The sequence below is a fragment of the Oncorhynchus mykiss genome, chromosome 8 (assembly GCF_013265735.2).
Source record: "Oncorhynchus mykiss isolate Arlee chromosome 8, USDA_OmykA_1.1, whole genome shotgun sequence".
Lineage (NCBI taxonomy): Eukaryota > Metazoa > Chordata > Actinopteri > Salmoniformes > Salmonidae > Oncorhynchus > Oncorhynchus mykiss.
Genome location: NC_048572.1, coordinates 23,575,960 through 23,593,263, shown reverse-complemented (window position 1 = coordinate 23,593,263; position 17,304 = coordinate 23,575,960). Strand labels below are relative to the sequence as shown.

The following is a 17,304-nucleotide window of genomic DNA, read 5'->3' as shown; positions in this document are numbered from 1 at the left end:
CAGGGGTGGCAGCATCATGTTGTGGGGGTGCTTTGCTGCAGGAGGGACTGGTGCACTTCACAAAATAGATGGCATCATGAGAATGGAAAATGTGGATATATTGAAGCAACATCTCAAGACATCAGTCAGGAAGTTAAGGCTTGGTCGCAAATGGGTCTTCCAAATGGACAATGACCCCAGGCATACTTCCAGAGTTGTGGCAAAATAGTTTAGGGACCACAAAGTCAGGGTATTTGAGTGGCCATCACAAACCCCTGACCTCAATCCTATCGAAAATGTGGGCAGAACTGAAAAAGCGTGTGCGAGCAAGGAGGCCTACAAACCTGACTCAGTTACACCAGCTCTGTCAGAAGGAATGGGCCAAAATCCACCGAACTTATTGTGGGAAGCTTGTGAAAGGCTACCCAAAACATTTGACCCAAGTTAAACTATTTAAAGGCAATGTTACTAAATACTAATTGAGTGTATGTAAACTTCTGACCCACTGGGAATGTGATGAAAGAAATACAAGCTGAAATAAATCACTCTCTGCACTATTATTCTGACATGTCACATTCTTAAAATAAAGTGGTGAGCCAAACTGACCTAAAACAGGGAATGTTGACTAGGATTAAATGTCAGGAATTGTAAAAAAAAAAAAAAAAAATAAACTTAGTTTAAATGTATTTGGCTAAGGTGTACGTAAACTTCCGACTTCAACTTTGTGTGTGTGTAATATATATATATATTTGTAATAATGACAATTACAACAATACAGAATTAACACTTTTATTTCAATATAATACATAAATAAAATGTATTTAGTCTCAAATAAATAATGAAACATGCTCAATTTGGTTTAAATAATGCAAAAACAGTGTTGGAGAAGAAAGTAAAAGCGCAATTTGTGCCATGTAAAAAAGCTACCGTTTAAGTTCCTTGCTCAGAACATATGAAAGCTGGTGGTTCAATATTCCCAGTTCTTCAATATTCCCAGTTAAGGAGTTTTAGGTTGTAGTTATTGGAATTATCGACCATTTCTCTCTATACCATTTGTATTTCATATACCTTTGACTATTGGATGTTCTAATGGGCACTTTAGTACTGCCAGCCTAATCTCAGGAGTTGATAGGCTTGAAGTCATAAACAGCGCTGTGCCTTAAGCATTGCTGAGAGCTGCTGGCAAATGCAGTAAAGTGCTGTTTGAATAAATGCTTATGAGCCTGCTGCTCCCTACCACCACTCAGCCAGACTGCTCTATCAAATCATAGATTTAATTATAATAAAACACAGAAATATGAGCATTTGGTCAATAATATGGTCAAATCTGGAAACTATCATTTAGAAAACAAAGCATTTATACTTTCAGTGAAATACGAAACCGTTACGTATTTTATCGAACGGGTGGCAACCCTAAGTCTAATTATTGCTGTTACATTGCACAACCTTCAATGTTATGTCATAATTACGTACAATTCTGGCAAATTAGTTTGCTATGAGCCAGGTGGCCCAAACTGTTGCATATACCCTGACTCTGCATGCAATGAACGCAAGAGAAGTGACACAATTTGCCTCGTTAATATTGCCTGCAAACATTCATTTCTTTGAACCAAATATGCAGGTTTAAAAAATATATACTTCTGTGTATTGATATTAAGAAAGGCATTGATGTTTATGGATAGGTACATTCGTGCAACGATTGTGCTTTTGTTAAATCGTCACCCGATTGGCTTAGTAGGCTTTGATTCGATGGTAAATCCAAAACAGGACAAGCTAGTTAACCTAGTAATATCATCAATCAACCATGTGTAGTTAACTAGTGATTGTGAAAATGTATTGTTTTTTTATAAGTTTAATGCTAGCTAGCAACTTACCTTGGCTCCTTGCTGCACTCGCGTAACAGGTGGTCAGCCTGCTACGCAGTTTCCTCGTGGAATGCAATGTAATCGGCCATAATCGGTGTCCAAAAATGACGATTACCGATTGTTATGAAAACTTGAAAATCGGCCTTAATTAACCGGCCATGCCTATTAAATCGGTCGATTTCTAACACAGGCTGCTCTGCTCCAGATAAAATCTCCCAAAATGACTTTCTGGCTGGCACTAAAATAATCCTACCTTTTGCTGCTCAGACCTGACCCCAACTCTCACATCTGTACATGACAAATAAAACAACAAAATTGAGGAAAGTGTAGAATTGCAATGCACAGGCATGTAATGTATGTGTCTATGTGTGTGTGTGTGTGCGACCGCACGTGCTTAGGGGATGTGGGGATGATTTGAGACGACTGCAGTGCATGTGAGGCTTGTTTAGTATGCATGTGATTGGCACACCCTTCTCCTAACTCAATAAGTACAAGTCTAGTCTGGGTTGCATTAACTGTGTTCTGTATCTCTGGTTCTCCACAGTGAGGCTACCTTTTGAGATCAGATAGAGTAATAGGAACCATGACTGAGCCATGAGTTCCTTATGAGTTCCAGTGAGATGCACCCATGCCAGTGAAGTGACAGGCTCTTTCAAGTCTGATTTAAGACCTACTCTTGGAGTTTGGCAGAGAGAGAGAGCAGCTCCAGCACTTTCATCCAAATCTCAAGACTTATTATGTGACACCAGATAGATATAAAAAGCAGAGGTTGTATGCAGTGTAACTACAAGTAGGTTTGCAGTAAATAATCTGACTCCGGGACAGTGAGGTGTAAAACTAGTGTGAGCTGCTGTGACACCAGCTAGATATAAAAAGCGGTTGTATGCAGTGTAACTACGAGTAGGTTTGCAGTAAATAATCTGACTCAGGAATAGTGAGGTGTAAAACTAGTGTGAGCTGCTGTGACACCAGCTAGATATAAAAAGCAGAGGTTGTATGCAGTGTAACTACAAGTAGGTTTGCAGTAAATAATCTGACTCAGGGATAGTGAGGTGTAAAACTAGTGTGATCTGCTGTGGTAGAGTACAAAGGGAGCAGTGAGGTGTAAAACCAGTGTGATCTGCTGTGGTAGAGTACAAAGGGACAGTGAGGTGTAAAACTAGTGTGATCTGCTGTGGTAGAGTACAAAGGGACAGTGAGGTGTAAAACCAGTGTGATCTGCTGTGGTAGAGTACAAAGGGACAGTGAGGTGTAAAACCAGTGTGATCTGCTGTGGTAGAGTACAAAGGGAGCAGTGAGGTGTAAAACCAGTGTGATCTGCTGTGGTAGAGTACAAAGGGAGCAGTGAGGTGTAAAACCAGTGTGATCTGCTGTGGTAGAGTACAAAGGGACAGTGAGGTGTAAAACCAGTGTGATCTGCTGTGGTAGAGTACAAAGGGAGCAGTGAGGTGTAAAACCAGTGTGATCTGCTGTGGTAGAGTACAAAGGGACAGTGAGGTGTAAAACTAGTGTGATCTGCTGTGGTAGAGTACAAAGGGACAGTGAGGTGTAAAACTAGTGTGATCTGCTGTGGTAGAGTACAAAGGGAGCAGTGAGGTGTAAAACCAGTGTGATCTGCTGTGGTAGAGTACAAAGGGACAGTGAGGTGTAAAACCAGTGTGATCTGCTGTGGTAGAGTACAAAGGGAGCAGGGCATAACATTTACTTTTTGGTCCACCAGCCACTGTGGCAGGTAGATGAAACAATATATATATATATATATTTTACCCTGCTAAAATTACACCAACATAATACACAAAAAACAGATGAGCATGCTTTGTAATGTTTTTTAAACAATTCATATATTACTAGTAACGTGGTATATTGTTTAATTTAATTTAATTTGTGTGTGTCTTTTAACCAAAATGTCCCAGATGTTTAAGGGCGAGAGGGTAGCGCGACACGACATGTTTGTGCCTGTGAGATTGAGTCTGGTCTAGTAGAAGCATTGTCTTCTCTTCCCTAGCAGTTGAAACTCAAATAGACAAACAACCTAACTTGAACAAAATAATGCAAATAGTCAAGAAACAGTTCAAGTAAATTAAAATTAACTTTTATGTATGTGAGCAGCTCTTCACTTGCGCACAGTCCCAGCACGAAGTGGAATAGGCTATATAGGATTCATAGTTTTGATTTTGTGCAAATAATTTACCAGCTATGAAACAAAACGGCAGAAATACTTAAAACTGCTACTGCAGCATTTATTTTACTATAAATGTGATACTACTATACTATTATTATTCACAAATGCAAGTGAAATGCTGTGGAGTGCCGCCTTGTTAACGTCCAGAATGTCAATTTACCTTGAAAACCAGATGCATCCGGTAGTTCCCAACCCGCTGAGGGTGATTCGAAGGGAGTAGGAGGAAACACCTTTCTGTACCTTGGCAGTTCAACTCACAATGAACCTGTTTAGGCTAGGCATGTGGGAGTGCCATAGCATTCCACTGCTTTATGATTTAGCCTAGTTATTCAGTAGGCCTATTTCTTACAGCTGTATGGGTGATGCCAAGCCTCAACACAACGGCTTTTGGACCAATAGGATGTATTGTTGTTTTGTTGCTCAAGGAAAAGTTGGTTCTCCGTTCAAAACAATTTTTCTCAGTCAGAGCACCTTTTTATTCCCAGAGTCCCCAGCTGTCTTGAATGCACTGAAGTCTGAGATTTCCGAGTTCCCAGTTTTTTTGAACGCAACATATAGCTTGAAAACTTGACTGCTGAAATGCAAAACATTTTGGGACTGTATTAACCAGAGGTCTAATTAAAAAGAATACCAAAGGATTATTGAGTGGCTTATTCCTGAGGTAAATTAATGTTTTTGTAAGACAATTAATTGAAAGCAGTCTGTAGGTCAGAGCCTGATTCACATGCACATTGGTATTCAGAGAAGGAATGTGTTTGTGTCAATCTGTTGCAAAACATAAGGATATTGCCAAGCTACAGTTAATTATGTAATAAAACACTGAATTGTGCAAGTTCCCATTTGATAAAGAGGAACAGCTTGTCTAACTGAAGACAATATTTTTAGCAGTGGAAATTGTTATCTTCCACATTTGTGCTGTTTACATTCACCTACACTACTATCCAATATATCACCACAATTTTCCTACTGTTCCTGCCAGTCTAAGAGCGCACGTGCCTAGCTCTGCACGGCAACAATGGCCTCTCCTCATGAGATAGATAGGCTACTTGAGTGTGAGTGTAAACAACAGGACATATCAGATAGCGGAAGCCAGGGTGAAAAAGTGATTATGAAGAGCAGCCAAATACAATGAGCTCTGTGCATTCAAATTGCCATCGATAAAATGCAATTGTGTCTGTTGGAGTATGGTTGCCCATACCGTAACTCCACGTCCACCATGGGGCACTCTGTTCACAACGTTGGTGCATACTGCTGCATACTCACCAGACATGGAGAGTCAGTTAAGAACAAACTCTTATCTACAATGGCGACCTTCCACGGCCAAACCCTAACGATGCTGGGCCAATTGTGCGCCGCCCTATGGGACAATCCCGGCCGGTTGTGATACAGCCTGGAATCGAACCAGAGTGTGTAGTGACGCCTCCAGCACTGAGATGCAGTGCCTTAGACCGCTGCGCCACTCGGGAGGCTTACATGCCATCAATCTTATCTAATGACACCTTGGAATGGACCTTGACCTATAGCACATACCATAGCTGCCACTTGATGTTCAACATAACAAGATAGCTCTCTCTCTCTCTCCTTGAGGTGGCCTCTGCACCAAAATCAACATGAGATTTAATCTGCAACTACAGTATGATTGGATATGATTGCATTAAGTAGGCCACTGCTTTCTCTATTGATCACATTGATAAAAGCAACCATTGATTAGAATACGAGACAGCTATTAAATCCAGAATTTAAAGTTACAAACCATGAAAAGAAGGCAATGCAGTTGGTTAACAACCCAATCAAGAAAACTATCTGCTTTACAGTATGACATTCAAAGCTTGTACTGTACAATTCAATGTCCTCACACTGTACAGTGTGCAATGCATTGTATCCATTTCATTTCACTGATAGTAAAGGACAAATAGTATCTGGCTATTTTAATAATGCATACACATTTAATGTAGCCTATTTGCAGACACATACTGGTAGGTAGTCCTCCACTTTGAAAATAACCAGGCATGTAGTCTGCATGTGGCACGACTGACACTGATACAGAATGTTGTTTATGGGCCAACTGAGCTCCTCTTCTAGCCCTGACCTTTGTGACCATTGACAAAGCTTTGTCCTTCAGGCAAAACTACCAATATAGCGTAGATGATTCTTCTTAATGATTTGTATTTTTTTTGGTTCCCCATTAGCCAAAGGAGCAGCTACTCTTCCTGGGGTGCAGCACAGTTAAGGCAGTTTATACAATTTTAAAAACATTGCATTCACAGATTTCACAACACACTTTGTGCCCTCAGGCCCCTACTCCACCACAACCACATATCTACAGTACTAAATCCATGTGTACGTATGTTATCGTGTGTGTGCCTGTGCCAATGTTTGTGTTGCTTCACATTCCCTGCTGTTCCATAAGGTCTTTCTTATCTGTTTTATTTTTAATCTAATTTTACTGCTTGCATCAGTTACTTGATGTGGAATAGAGTTCCATGTATTCATGGCTCTATGTAGTACTGTGTGTCTGTTCTGGACTTGGGGACTGTGAATAGACCTCTTGTGACATGTCTTGTGGAGTATATATGGGTGTCTGAGCTGTGTGCCAGCGGTTTAGACAGATAGCTTGGTGCATTCAACATGTAATAAACGAAAGTAGTGATGAAGTCAATCTCTCCAGCCGTGCTTCCCTGTTCTGAGCCAATTGCAATTGTCCTAAGTCCTTTTTTGTGGCACCTGACCACACGACTGAACAGTAGTCAAGGTGTGATTACTCTGCCTATTATGGAAATGGACTGCTTCAAAACACAGTTGTCATTCACGTCTACAAGCTGATTGAAATGCATGCAGGAAAATGTGCACAAATGACCTACTGTTGGCCAAATGTCACACCAGCTAGCAGAGAATGCATTAGCCAGAAGATTCCGACCTTAACTGGGCGCTTGCTTTCTGGCGCACATGAAAGTTTGATGCCAGTTAGTTACATGTTGTATTACTTCCACTGTGCATCATGACTGAGTCTAGACAAACAGGCAAACAACATCGACTAAGCAGGTGAAGTGGCCAGTAAAAATGTTTGGATTTCGTCAAAGACTTGCATAAAATATTTCGGCATGACGTAAGTAAACTATCTAACGTTAGGCTGTTTGTGTTCACCGACATTAGGATAAACTATAAAGCTATTCTGATAACATTGGCCAGCTATTCTGACCTCAGACGTGATGTAGCTAGTTACAATAGCTACATTTCGTGGAGTTGAGAATTAGGTCACGTTTCAAGGCAGATTAGATGTGTTTTATTTCGCCAATGCTGCAATGTCCAAATTGCCAAATTAATACGTATGTATTCCATTTTGCTACTTGTAATATGGAAAATAATACACTTACCCCCAGTAATTGCGAATGTCTGGTTGTCTTTTCAACGCTACCTCGTCCCCCAAAGGCCTAAACAGTGTGTCTTGTCTTCCACCATGAGGTAAACACTGTTTACCTACGCTAAACCGTGATTGTGAGAGTGCTTTTACCCCGCCCCTAAACACCTCCTATTGGTCGTGCGATAAGCGAAGCAGGTTTTTGAGAGGTGGTGACTGAATCCTGATCCCTCATTGGCCAATCTTCCAAGAAAAGGGTGTACTCTCCAAGTTTAAAGCCAGTGAAAAGTCAGAACCCTTTTGAAAGGGAGGTCTTTGCTCTGGACAGAAAAATAAAGCTACTTTTAACCACGTACAGTTTACACATGAGAATAGCTAGACCTTCTCTATCATGTACCAAAAAAGTCACATTTCACAAACTAAACGTGTCTATTAGAGAGATACAAGTCACAGAGGATCAATTGATTGTATTAGTTGTCTTACAGGAATGTAGTAGTCTAGAAGACCATCAAATTAAATTATACCCTCATAGCCTGGTTCCTCTGTATGTTTCTTCCTAGGCTCCTGCCTCTCTAGGGAGTTTATCCTAGCCACCGTGCTTCTACATCTGCATTGCTTGCTTTTTGGGGTTTTAGGCTGGGTTTTTGCACAAGCACTTTGTGACATCTGTTGATGTAAAAATGGCTTTATAAATACATTTGATTTGCAATTTTTAAAAGACAGGTTTTTATTTTGAATATTTACCGCCGCCTGCTGGTGGTTTTTCGAAAGTTTTCCTCTTCTAATAACGTTTACACATTTGCTGTACCAATATCAGTCAAGAGATGGCGTACGTGACGGGCAATTTACATTACCTTTGTAAAATATAGTTGCGAGAACAATAACTGTTGAAGAATTTCGGGAATTGGACTACACGTTTTCATTCAGTTCATATTTGTATCTAGTCTATTTATAGAGTTCATCATCTGAATCTTTCTTGATGCAGTAGCCATAACAGCTTCATGAATCATAATCTGTTGTTGATCAATAGAATGTCTTATCATCAATATGGCTATCATTCAGGCAGTTGACAATTTGAATTACAAGCCCTCTCCACTCTGGCATTTATTTTCTTTATTCGATCAATCACAGGATAAAGTCAGCCTCCGTAACATGTATTGTTAATAGTTAAAAGAGAGACCATGCACAGTGCACTTTATCTGACATTTGACAAATGATGACCACCAACATCTGCATAGGTCAGGGACAGATATAGATTGTGTTTCTCTACCTCAGTCAACAACAGATCTGGGTAGTGCCCTGCAGCCATAGCTTTCCATGTGGTCTTTATTGACACACATGGCTATTGTCTCAAAGTTCACCTCATGATACCCTCCTTATGGGGCATAGAAAGGTCACATGATGTGATGTCTGTGTATGACAGGTGCACACATTAGAAAGTTAATTTAATGTTTATGACCATTTGTAAGGTGCAAACACACACACACACACACACACACATACACGTGTGTCTGTAAACATTCACATCACACACATGTGCATATGCAAACATTTACATCAAAATGCATCGTTCCACGCCTTTTTTCCAGTGTTTATGTGCTGTGGTTTAATACAATCTGACTTTCTTGGCATCATAAATGTCTATTTTTATGTTGTTCTGATGAAGTGTACACCACAGTAGATCTGTGACTATGTGTCTAAAGCGTGTGTAAAGGTTCTCTCCTTAGTAACTTCATAAAAGTGTCAGAGTTGTGTGGGGCTGCAAGCTGGACATTGTGCATAAACAGACACTAATATAGTCAAACATGAGGCCATCATGTTCATTTCACAGCCACAATGACTTAACCTGGTCTGAAATCGTAAGGGATGAAATATAGATGTTCATACAGCCTATCAGGCAGCCGGGCCCATTCAAATCAGAAAGGCCACTAGTGTTGTACTGTATCTTCCATCCAGTTTATTCTGCCAGCTGACACACTTCTTTTCATTCTACGAAATTGTCATTTGTTTGGCTGCTAATCTACGAAGTCATGGGGTGGAATTTCCGTAGGTGAGTAATGACATTTTAACAGCAAATGGCTGATTGCATTTTACAAAGATCTGTTCACACACATTGTGCACAATGTACCTTGTGTGGTAGGCTACTACAGTTGCTTTCAAAAAGGTTAAAATGGTCATTGATATCATACGAGTAAAATGCATAATTATGAATGATCCATTTTTCTAAGTACAATTGAGACATTTAAACAACTTGCCTACAAGACAAACTAGAATAATTAATGTATGGTCGGATTTGATAAGCTGGTTGATGAGCCATTAGAGGAATGACCACCTTGACCACTTACCTCTAGAGCCACAAGCATAAGGCAAAAGCAAATACAAGCAATATGGTAAATATATGGTAAGAGCACAGGCAGGACATTATATTATCATGTTGTAAAATGCTAATATTTAGCCTACTGTAGGTATATTTACTGTAGGTAAGCCTATATTATATAATATTTATTAAATATAACAGTTGCTGTAAAACCAGTAAGCCAAATAAAGCAATTAAAACACTGTTTGATTACATTTCGTTATATTGACAGGTAAAACGCCATCTGTTGCATGGTTTGTGGCTATACAAACGATGCAGAAAAAACAAAACAAAAAAAAAACATGCAGAAATGGTTGGTCCTACATGATATTAAATATGTTTTGTGATATTAGCCTATAAAATCACCAACGAGAAGAGCTAATCATACTTTTGTCCTGGGTTTATCGAATAAATGTCACTCCAATTAAGTTGTATTATGTGATGACCCAAACAGATACACTAGCCCAGACAACAGAGTCGTCGTTGAAGTCAAAACTCAAGGCTGTGTGCGTATCGAGCTTTATTCTTCGCTAGGCAATTGGAGAATTGAGGGAAAAGCTGCTTGTTGCGTAGAAATTAATGTAAGCGTCTACTTCCTTCCTGCTTTTTGAAGTACACTAAGCAAACATCGGCCTAGTACTACGCCAAAGCGAAGGGTTGAAGAAGTCAAGGGGTCATAAGAGCAAGTATTTTGGACACGCTGTGGGAGAAAAAGTTTATTTATACTTGAACTGGCCTTCCTTTTGCTTGTGAGGGAATAAGGAGATTGTGTGCTATGTGAAATCCGCTTAATTTAAGAGATGTTTAGTGTTCTGAATCGCGCTGAATTGCACTCAGTGCTGTAGACATTCTGAACGGCTTTGAGGGTTGGACAGCCACGGGTTCGATATAGCAGGACTCCTATTAGGACGAGGTGTCTGTCAGTACAAGGTAAGACTTGCACTTACCATCTCCAATGAGTATGTTTAGTGTCATTCAAATTTTCCAAGCAAGGTGTCAGCATAAATAAACATTTAGCTGCGTGGGTAAAATCTATTTAGATTAAACGCTCTTTACATTAAAGCTTTTTTGCCTTTATTTACACTTACACTGTTCACAAAAATAGTATTGTGAATAAGAAATACGTTATAGGCACTCTACGTAGCTATTGGCAACAAGGAAATAACACAACAATATTAATTGCGCACAACGGAGTAACATCAACAAGTTGTTACTTGGTTATAACAATGTTTCAACTGTAAAGATATAGCCCAGATGATGATGGTGATGATGACGATACTGGGGATAATGATGATGATGATGATAACAATAATAATACATATTTGGATTAGTGTTGTTATTATTTCAAACAAGGTCAGAGAAAATATTACTAATGATAGTTACTAATTGGCATAAGGCTTATCAACTTCTGCACGTTTGCTATTGGTTTCTTTTTGCTATTAGATTAAGAGTAGCTCAAGTCGATTCGCTAAAGAATGTCATAATGGTAATGATTGAATCCCAGTATGCGTTATAACAACATTGTCAAATTGAGCTTGCAGTAAAACCCACATGGCAGCTAGAGTAACGTTAGATCACCACGTGCTTATTGTACTGGAGAGCGTTTGCTTTATGCCATGTGAACCAATTATTGTCAAAGTTGAAAAATATATAATCACAACAAACGTAACTTGTAAATCATCGAATATTAGTTTGATAATATCCAAATGAAATACAGTCGCCACAGTAAATGTGTTGTATGGACCCGATGTATCTTATCATGATTGGCACATCCTCATGTTTTTTTCCGTTACTATTTTTTCCCTAATTTCGATGGAAATGCCAGGTCATAGAAAGACAGCCAGGGAGTTCAGTTAGTCAGTGCTGACCAGCATGGGCGGTTCATGGGAACCATCACAGGCGCTACTCCCTCCATAGATACTGGAAGTGTCACTTTGCCTCTGAGCAGTGTGGGTCTGATAGGGAAAAAGAGGTGCTAGGTAGAGAGAAACTGACCCGCCCAGGCACCTGGCCACAGGCACAATGGTGTCCCTGTGAATACCTGTTTCTCTTCTTACTTGGTCCACTTTAATGTTGGCTGACATCTCCTGCCTGGCTCGGCCCCCCCTTCTCTGCCTCCAGACCCTCACCATGCTGTGGGCTGATGTTGGGGACTCTGGGGGGGATTGTGTGGGGAGCCACACTGCTGCTGTTATTGAAGCATTATGCCACGTTAACCGACATTTCAGTTTGAGGTGAACAATAGTATTTTCTGCAAGGTATGTCAGTGTAAAAATCTACTGTATGGAGAAGTGTGTCATTTTCAAAGCAACTAAAACTAATCTAGAACCTACATCATTCACGGGAAAATCCCAAACCCAAGTCTGTGTGGTAAAGTTAATGGGGACTCATTTTGAAATGTTAAGTCATTGTTTTGTTTGTGTGACATACATTCACCAGGGTTGATGTTATTCTGGCTTCTGATCCAGGGTATTTCTATTCATTAGGGATCCCCATTACTCTTTCTTGGGTCCACACACATAACAAATGTACAGTGAATAAATTACAGTGAATACTGATATGGTTTGTTGCTTTCTCTCTCTAATACTAATGGCAACAAGTAAATCTATTATTGTGTCTCATTATCTACAGTAGATTTTAAGTAGAAAAAGTTCAACTCTGGGTAATTTCTTAGCTAGAGAAAAAGCAAACACATGATTATTTCTTAGAACATTGATTTGTATCTTGTAAATAGGCAAGTTATCCGCCTTGCTTTGGGAAGGAATGCTACCGTTGTGAGGGATTTGCTGGATAATATTTGTAGATCAAAGTGAAAGTCCACACGCACCAGTGGGGGAAATAAATGTTATTCTTATTAAAATGCAGGGCATAAAATCACAGCCTTTATTGAAGCCTTTTCTGTCTGTGTTTTGTTTTTCCTCTTCAACAACTCTCCTCCATAGAATATTTAGCAGGGAATTCCACCTCTCCTCTCACATACCCCACCAAATGCTATGGTGGGGTGTAGACACCAGAGCAGCAACCAGGACTAGGGCTAGATGGGAGCCCATACTGACAGTGCCAGCCTGATACTATGGCTGCTTCTGCCCTGAGCAGTCTGATTATGATGAATGGCAACAATCTGACGAGTGCGAGCAGCCCTCGGACTGGGAGGCCTGTGCTGCATGTGCCAAACCGTTCCACCTACTACAGCCCTGGTAGCCTGATTCCTGGCTCCCCTGGGGGCTCCTTCGTCTCCCCCTCCTCTCCAGGCCCCAGCAGCCCCAGGGCCCGCTCCCCCTGCCGCCACCCTGAAACCTTGGGGGAGATCGTGGGCAACTGCGTCCGCCGGCTCAGCAACAATGGAGATGATGAGGCCTCCAACTGGGAGGTGAAGCGCACGGTGCAGCTCCTGCAGATCCACCAGGAGCTCCTGAATGTGGAGGTCAACAAAAAGGTGGGTCTGTTTGAGGCCCACATCTTGAGGGGCCCGTGCAGAACAGTCCCAGCCTCCAAGCCCAGCCAGCCCGCCGAGGTGCCTCCCCCTAACCCCCCACAGAGAGACTGCCCTCCAAGCATTTCCAAGGAGCTCCAGAATGGGAAAGGGTGTCTCTGCTTGGAGGAGGGAGTAACAGGGAACGGCAGAGTGGAAAATAACACGACTGACCCAAATACGGAACAGGGCAGTCTGCTTGTGAACAAATCAGCAGGAACTTGGGCCCAAGCTGACAGTTCAGCAGGCAGTTATTCCCCAAGTTCACTGGGGGTTGGCAGCTTCTTGGCAGGCAGCAACAGCGAGCACCCTGTGGAGTGGGCCCAGACCTGCCTGACAAAGGCAGGAGCAGAGCCAACGGAAACCCAGCCACAAGCACCCTGGGCCAGCAGGGAGGGGAGCTACCCAGAAGTGGGGACCACCATCCCAGCCGTCATAGTCACCGACCACGGGATGGAGGCCCAGGGAGAAGGCTGTGATCCGGGCAGTGAGCCCCAGCAGAGCCCCGGGTCAACCCGAGGCTTGAGGAAGCTGTCCTCCTCCTCAGCTTCCTCCACAGGCTTCTCCTCCTCCTGGGAGGAATCAGAGGATGACATCTCCAGCGACCCGGATAGAGCCGAGGGACTGTCACTTGCCTTCCTCAACACCCAGCAGAGAGCTGTGAGTAACACACTTTCATTAAGGAACAAAGTAAAATATGATTTACTTTGTCACTTTACTTTGTTTACTTTGTCATCAATTCAACCTCTCTTTCACATTGAATGAGTTTTGGCTTACATTTGGTTTATTGTTCAATGGAATAGGGACTGAAGTTGATAATAAAAATGTTTAAGAAAGCTTTGGAATAATTGGACAATTCTGTTTCGCCATATTTAAGAGCACGCATTTAGGGCCGACTCTCCCATCTCTAAATGAACTTTTACGTTCGTTAGAGGGCCTCTCTTCACCAAGCTCTTTGTCATACGGCGCTCTTGCAACAAACCGGTCGGCATCCTCCCTGAGGACCGGTTGACATTCTCACAAACAAAGGTACTTCTGTGTCCACGTCGTCGGCCTCAGACACTTTGACTCTGAGCGCTGTTGAACGGCCTTCAAAGGGGAGGCTTAAACACTGTTTATAAATGAGGGGGCTGTGTATACATTACTGGAAGAGTTTGCTTGGCCATGATTTCCACCTGCTCGATCGGCAATGATTCAAAACATTGCACCGCAATTTGCTTCCCGTAAGTGTTATTACCGATAAATGTCTGTAGTGGTGAGTGTGTACTGTTGGAGGAACTGAGACATGAATTGCAATATACCTCAGAAATCGTCTGTGATAATTTGCCATCTTATAGAAACCTCCTTGGCCTGTCTACGTCTGACTCTGACTCTACGTCTGAGATGCGTCACTGGTTACCGTCATGCAGCTGGAGCACACAGACACAGGCCTTCAGTGGCATACTAAAGTAGCAGGATAATGGGTCCTACATGACATACGGGATGTGCTCCAGGTGCACATGAGGCTGCTGAGGGGAGGACGGCTCATAATAATGTCTGGAACGGAGCGAATGAAATGGCATCAACCACATGGAAACCATGCCCTGATGGAGACGTTGGATATTAAGTTATTCAATTATTGCATCTGAGCTCCTAGAGTGTGCGGCTCTCCTTTAATTTTTCAAGGGTTCTACTCCGCTAGCCAGCACCTTGCCTAAATAGGTGTGCGTTTCTTTCTCCTCTAGATTGATGTATTTGATGCCATTCCACTCATTGCGCCCAAGTCATTACCACGAGCCTGTCCTCCCCCATTAAGGTGCCACCAACCTCCTGTGGCCAGGAGATCCATGTGATGTCTTATCTGGTATAAACACCGGAATCAAAACACTTCATTGTGCCCATCTGGCCTGGCGATAGCAAACAAAATAAATATGTGAATGCAGAGCAAAGCGGCAAGGCCAAGATGGCCAAGATAGCCTTGAAGTTAAGTGGATGGAACTGCGCTGGTTTTGTGAAGGCTGTTTACACTGTAACAGATTTGCTTTGGAGAGGAATGTCTTGCTTTGATGTATCCATGACAGCGAGGCAGCCCTCTCTCTATCATTTCTGGCCTATGTCTGAGAAAAGTGTAAGTCTCAGAAAAAGGGAAGATGCATGTAGCAAGCTACGTGATGGCAGAACCATCACCTAGGAGACCTCTGCTTAATAATGAGAGATATTTTCTTGCACTTTATGATACACTGATCTGTAACTGATCTCTTGCAGTGAGCTCAAATAGGTGGATAAGGTGTCTGGAGTGTAGACAGGAGAAATTAACTCAGCTTGAAAGGGCATATTTGGTTTTATAAAGGGATTTATTAGATTGAATTCTACTTTACAATGTATTCATGCTACTTTACAATGTATTCATTCTACTTTACAATGTATTCATTCTACTTTACAATGTATTCATGCTACTTTACAATGTATTCATGCTACATTACAATGTATTCATTCTACTTTACAATTAGATCAAGTTAACTGGGTGTAACTGTGTAAATAACAGGATAACTGTGTAAATAACAGGATAACTGTGTAAATAACAGGATAACTGTAAATAACACGATAACTGTGTAAATAACAGGATAACTGTAAATAACATGATAACTGTGTAAATAACAGGATAATGGTGCAAATAACAGGATAACTGTGTAAATAACAGGATAACTGTGAAATAACATGATAACTGTGTAAATAACAGGATAATGGTGTAAATAACAGGATAACTGTGTAAATAACAGGATAACTGTAAATAACATGATAACTGTGTAAATAACAGGATAATGGTGTAAATAACAGGATAACTGTGTAAATAACAGGATAACTGTGAAATAACAGGATAACTGTGAAATAACAGGATAACTGTGTAAATAACAGGATAACTGAGAAATAACAGGATAACTGTGTAAATAACAGGTTAACTGAGAAATAACAGGATAACTGAGAAATAACAGGATAACTGTGTAAATAACATGATAACTGAGATATAACAGGATAACTGTGTAAATAACAGGATAACTGAGAAATAACAGGATAACTGTGTAAAAAGATCAAGACCCTCTAGGACTAGGGCTACATTATTTTGTTGATCTGAAATAGAAGAAGTTACTTGTATTCTCTCTTCTTGCTCATCAAGTTCATCACTGTATAGTATCTTCTTTATTCGGACAAATTCAAAAGTTTTATGTGATTGTTAGTTTGGGACAGTACTGTTGTAGTTGAACCTTGTCCATTCCCTGGAATGTCTTCGTCACTTCTCTTCCCAACTCAACAGCTTCTACACCCAAGCCATTAAACTGCTGAACAATTCATAAAAATTGCCACCGGACAATTTACATTGACACTCCCCCTCTTGTACACTGCTGTTACTCGCTGTTTGTTTGTTACCTGTGCATAGTCACTTCGCTCCACCTACATGTACCGATTACCTCAACTAGCCTGTACCCCTGCACACTGACTCGGTACCAGTGCCCCCTGGATATAGCCTCGTTATTCTTATTGTGTTACTTTTTATTTTAGCCTACTTGGTAAATATGTTCTTCTTCTTGAACTGCACTGTTGGTTAAGGGCTTGTAAGTAAGCATTTCATGGTAAAGTCTACACTTGTTTTATTCAGCGCATGTGGCAAATACATTTTGATTTGATTTGATCAAAGTTCACGGAAAGTTCCCTGGAAGAGGAATCCAGCAGGAATATGTTTGTAATCATTTAAAAAGAGGCTACCATGTTACAACATCCTTATAACACACACCTTTAAGGGCTTTCTTGGCAGGATTTAATATGCTTTGCTATTAGAGAAAGAAACAGAAGCTTAGTGAGAGATGTCATCTGTCATGCACTGGTATTCTCTCTGTACTATACATGTGAGAGAGAGAAAGAGAGAGAGAGACAGGAAGACAGTGAAGAACAGTGTCCAATAGGGAAAGGCAGCATGTTCCTCAGAAGACAAGATCATTCCTTAAGGTTTGGTTTACTTTTGATAGGGTTGATTATCGCAGAATGGAATGTCCCTGGGCAGGTATCCTTGTTTACGCTCACACACTGAAAACCTCAGCTCTTCAAAACACTTCAACA

The 17,304-nt window shown here is 41.1% G+C and overlaps 2 protein-coding genes across 5 annotated transcripts in view; one reads left to right on the top strand and one right to left on the bottom strand.

Annotated features, from left to right (window-relative positions):
* LOC110529642 (atypical kinase COQ8A, mitochondrial) overlaps positions 1–7,544 on the bottom strand; it is a 29,185-nt gene extending 21,641 nt beyond the window's left edge. For 2 of the 4 annotated variants that reach the window (XM_036985060.1, XM_036985063.1), the window contains exon 1: positions 7,401–7,544. The gene's annotated coding sequence lies outside the window, so the exon portion shown is untranslated. Of the gene's footprint in view, positions 1–4,186; positions 4,284–7,400 lie in introns of those variants that run through there. The other 2 variants (XM_036985061.1, XM_036985062.1) reach the window with 2 other exon arrangements.
* Positions 7,545–10,281: 2,737 nt separating this feature from the next.
* LOC110529641 (inositol-trisphosphate 3-kinase B) overlaps positions 10,282–17,304 on the top strand; it is a 55,353-nt gene continuing 48,330 nt past the window's right edge. The window contains exons 1-2 of the mRNA XM_021612024.2: positions 10,282–10,670; positions 12,683–13,872. Of these exons, the coding sequence (XP_021467699.2) occupies positions 12,814–13,872 (1,059 nt within the window). The 5' untranslated portion in view covers positions 10,282–10,670; positions 12,683–12,813. The remainder of the gene's footprint in view (positions 10,671–12,682; positions 13,873–17,304) is intronic.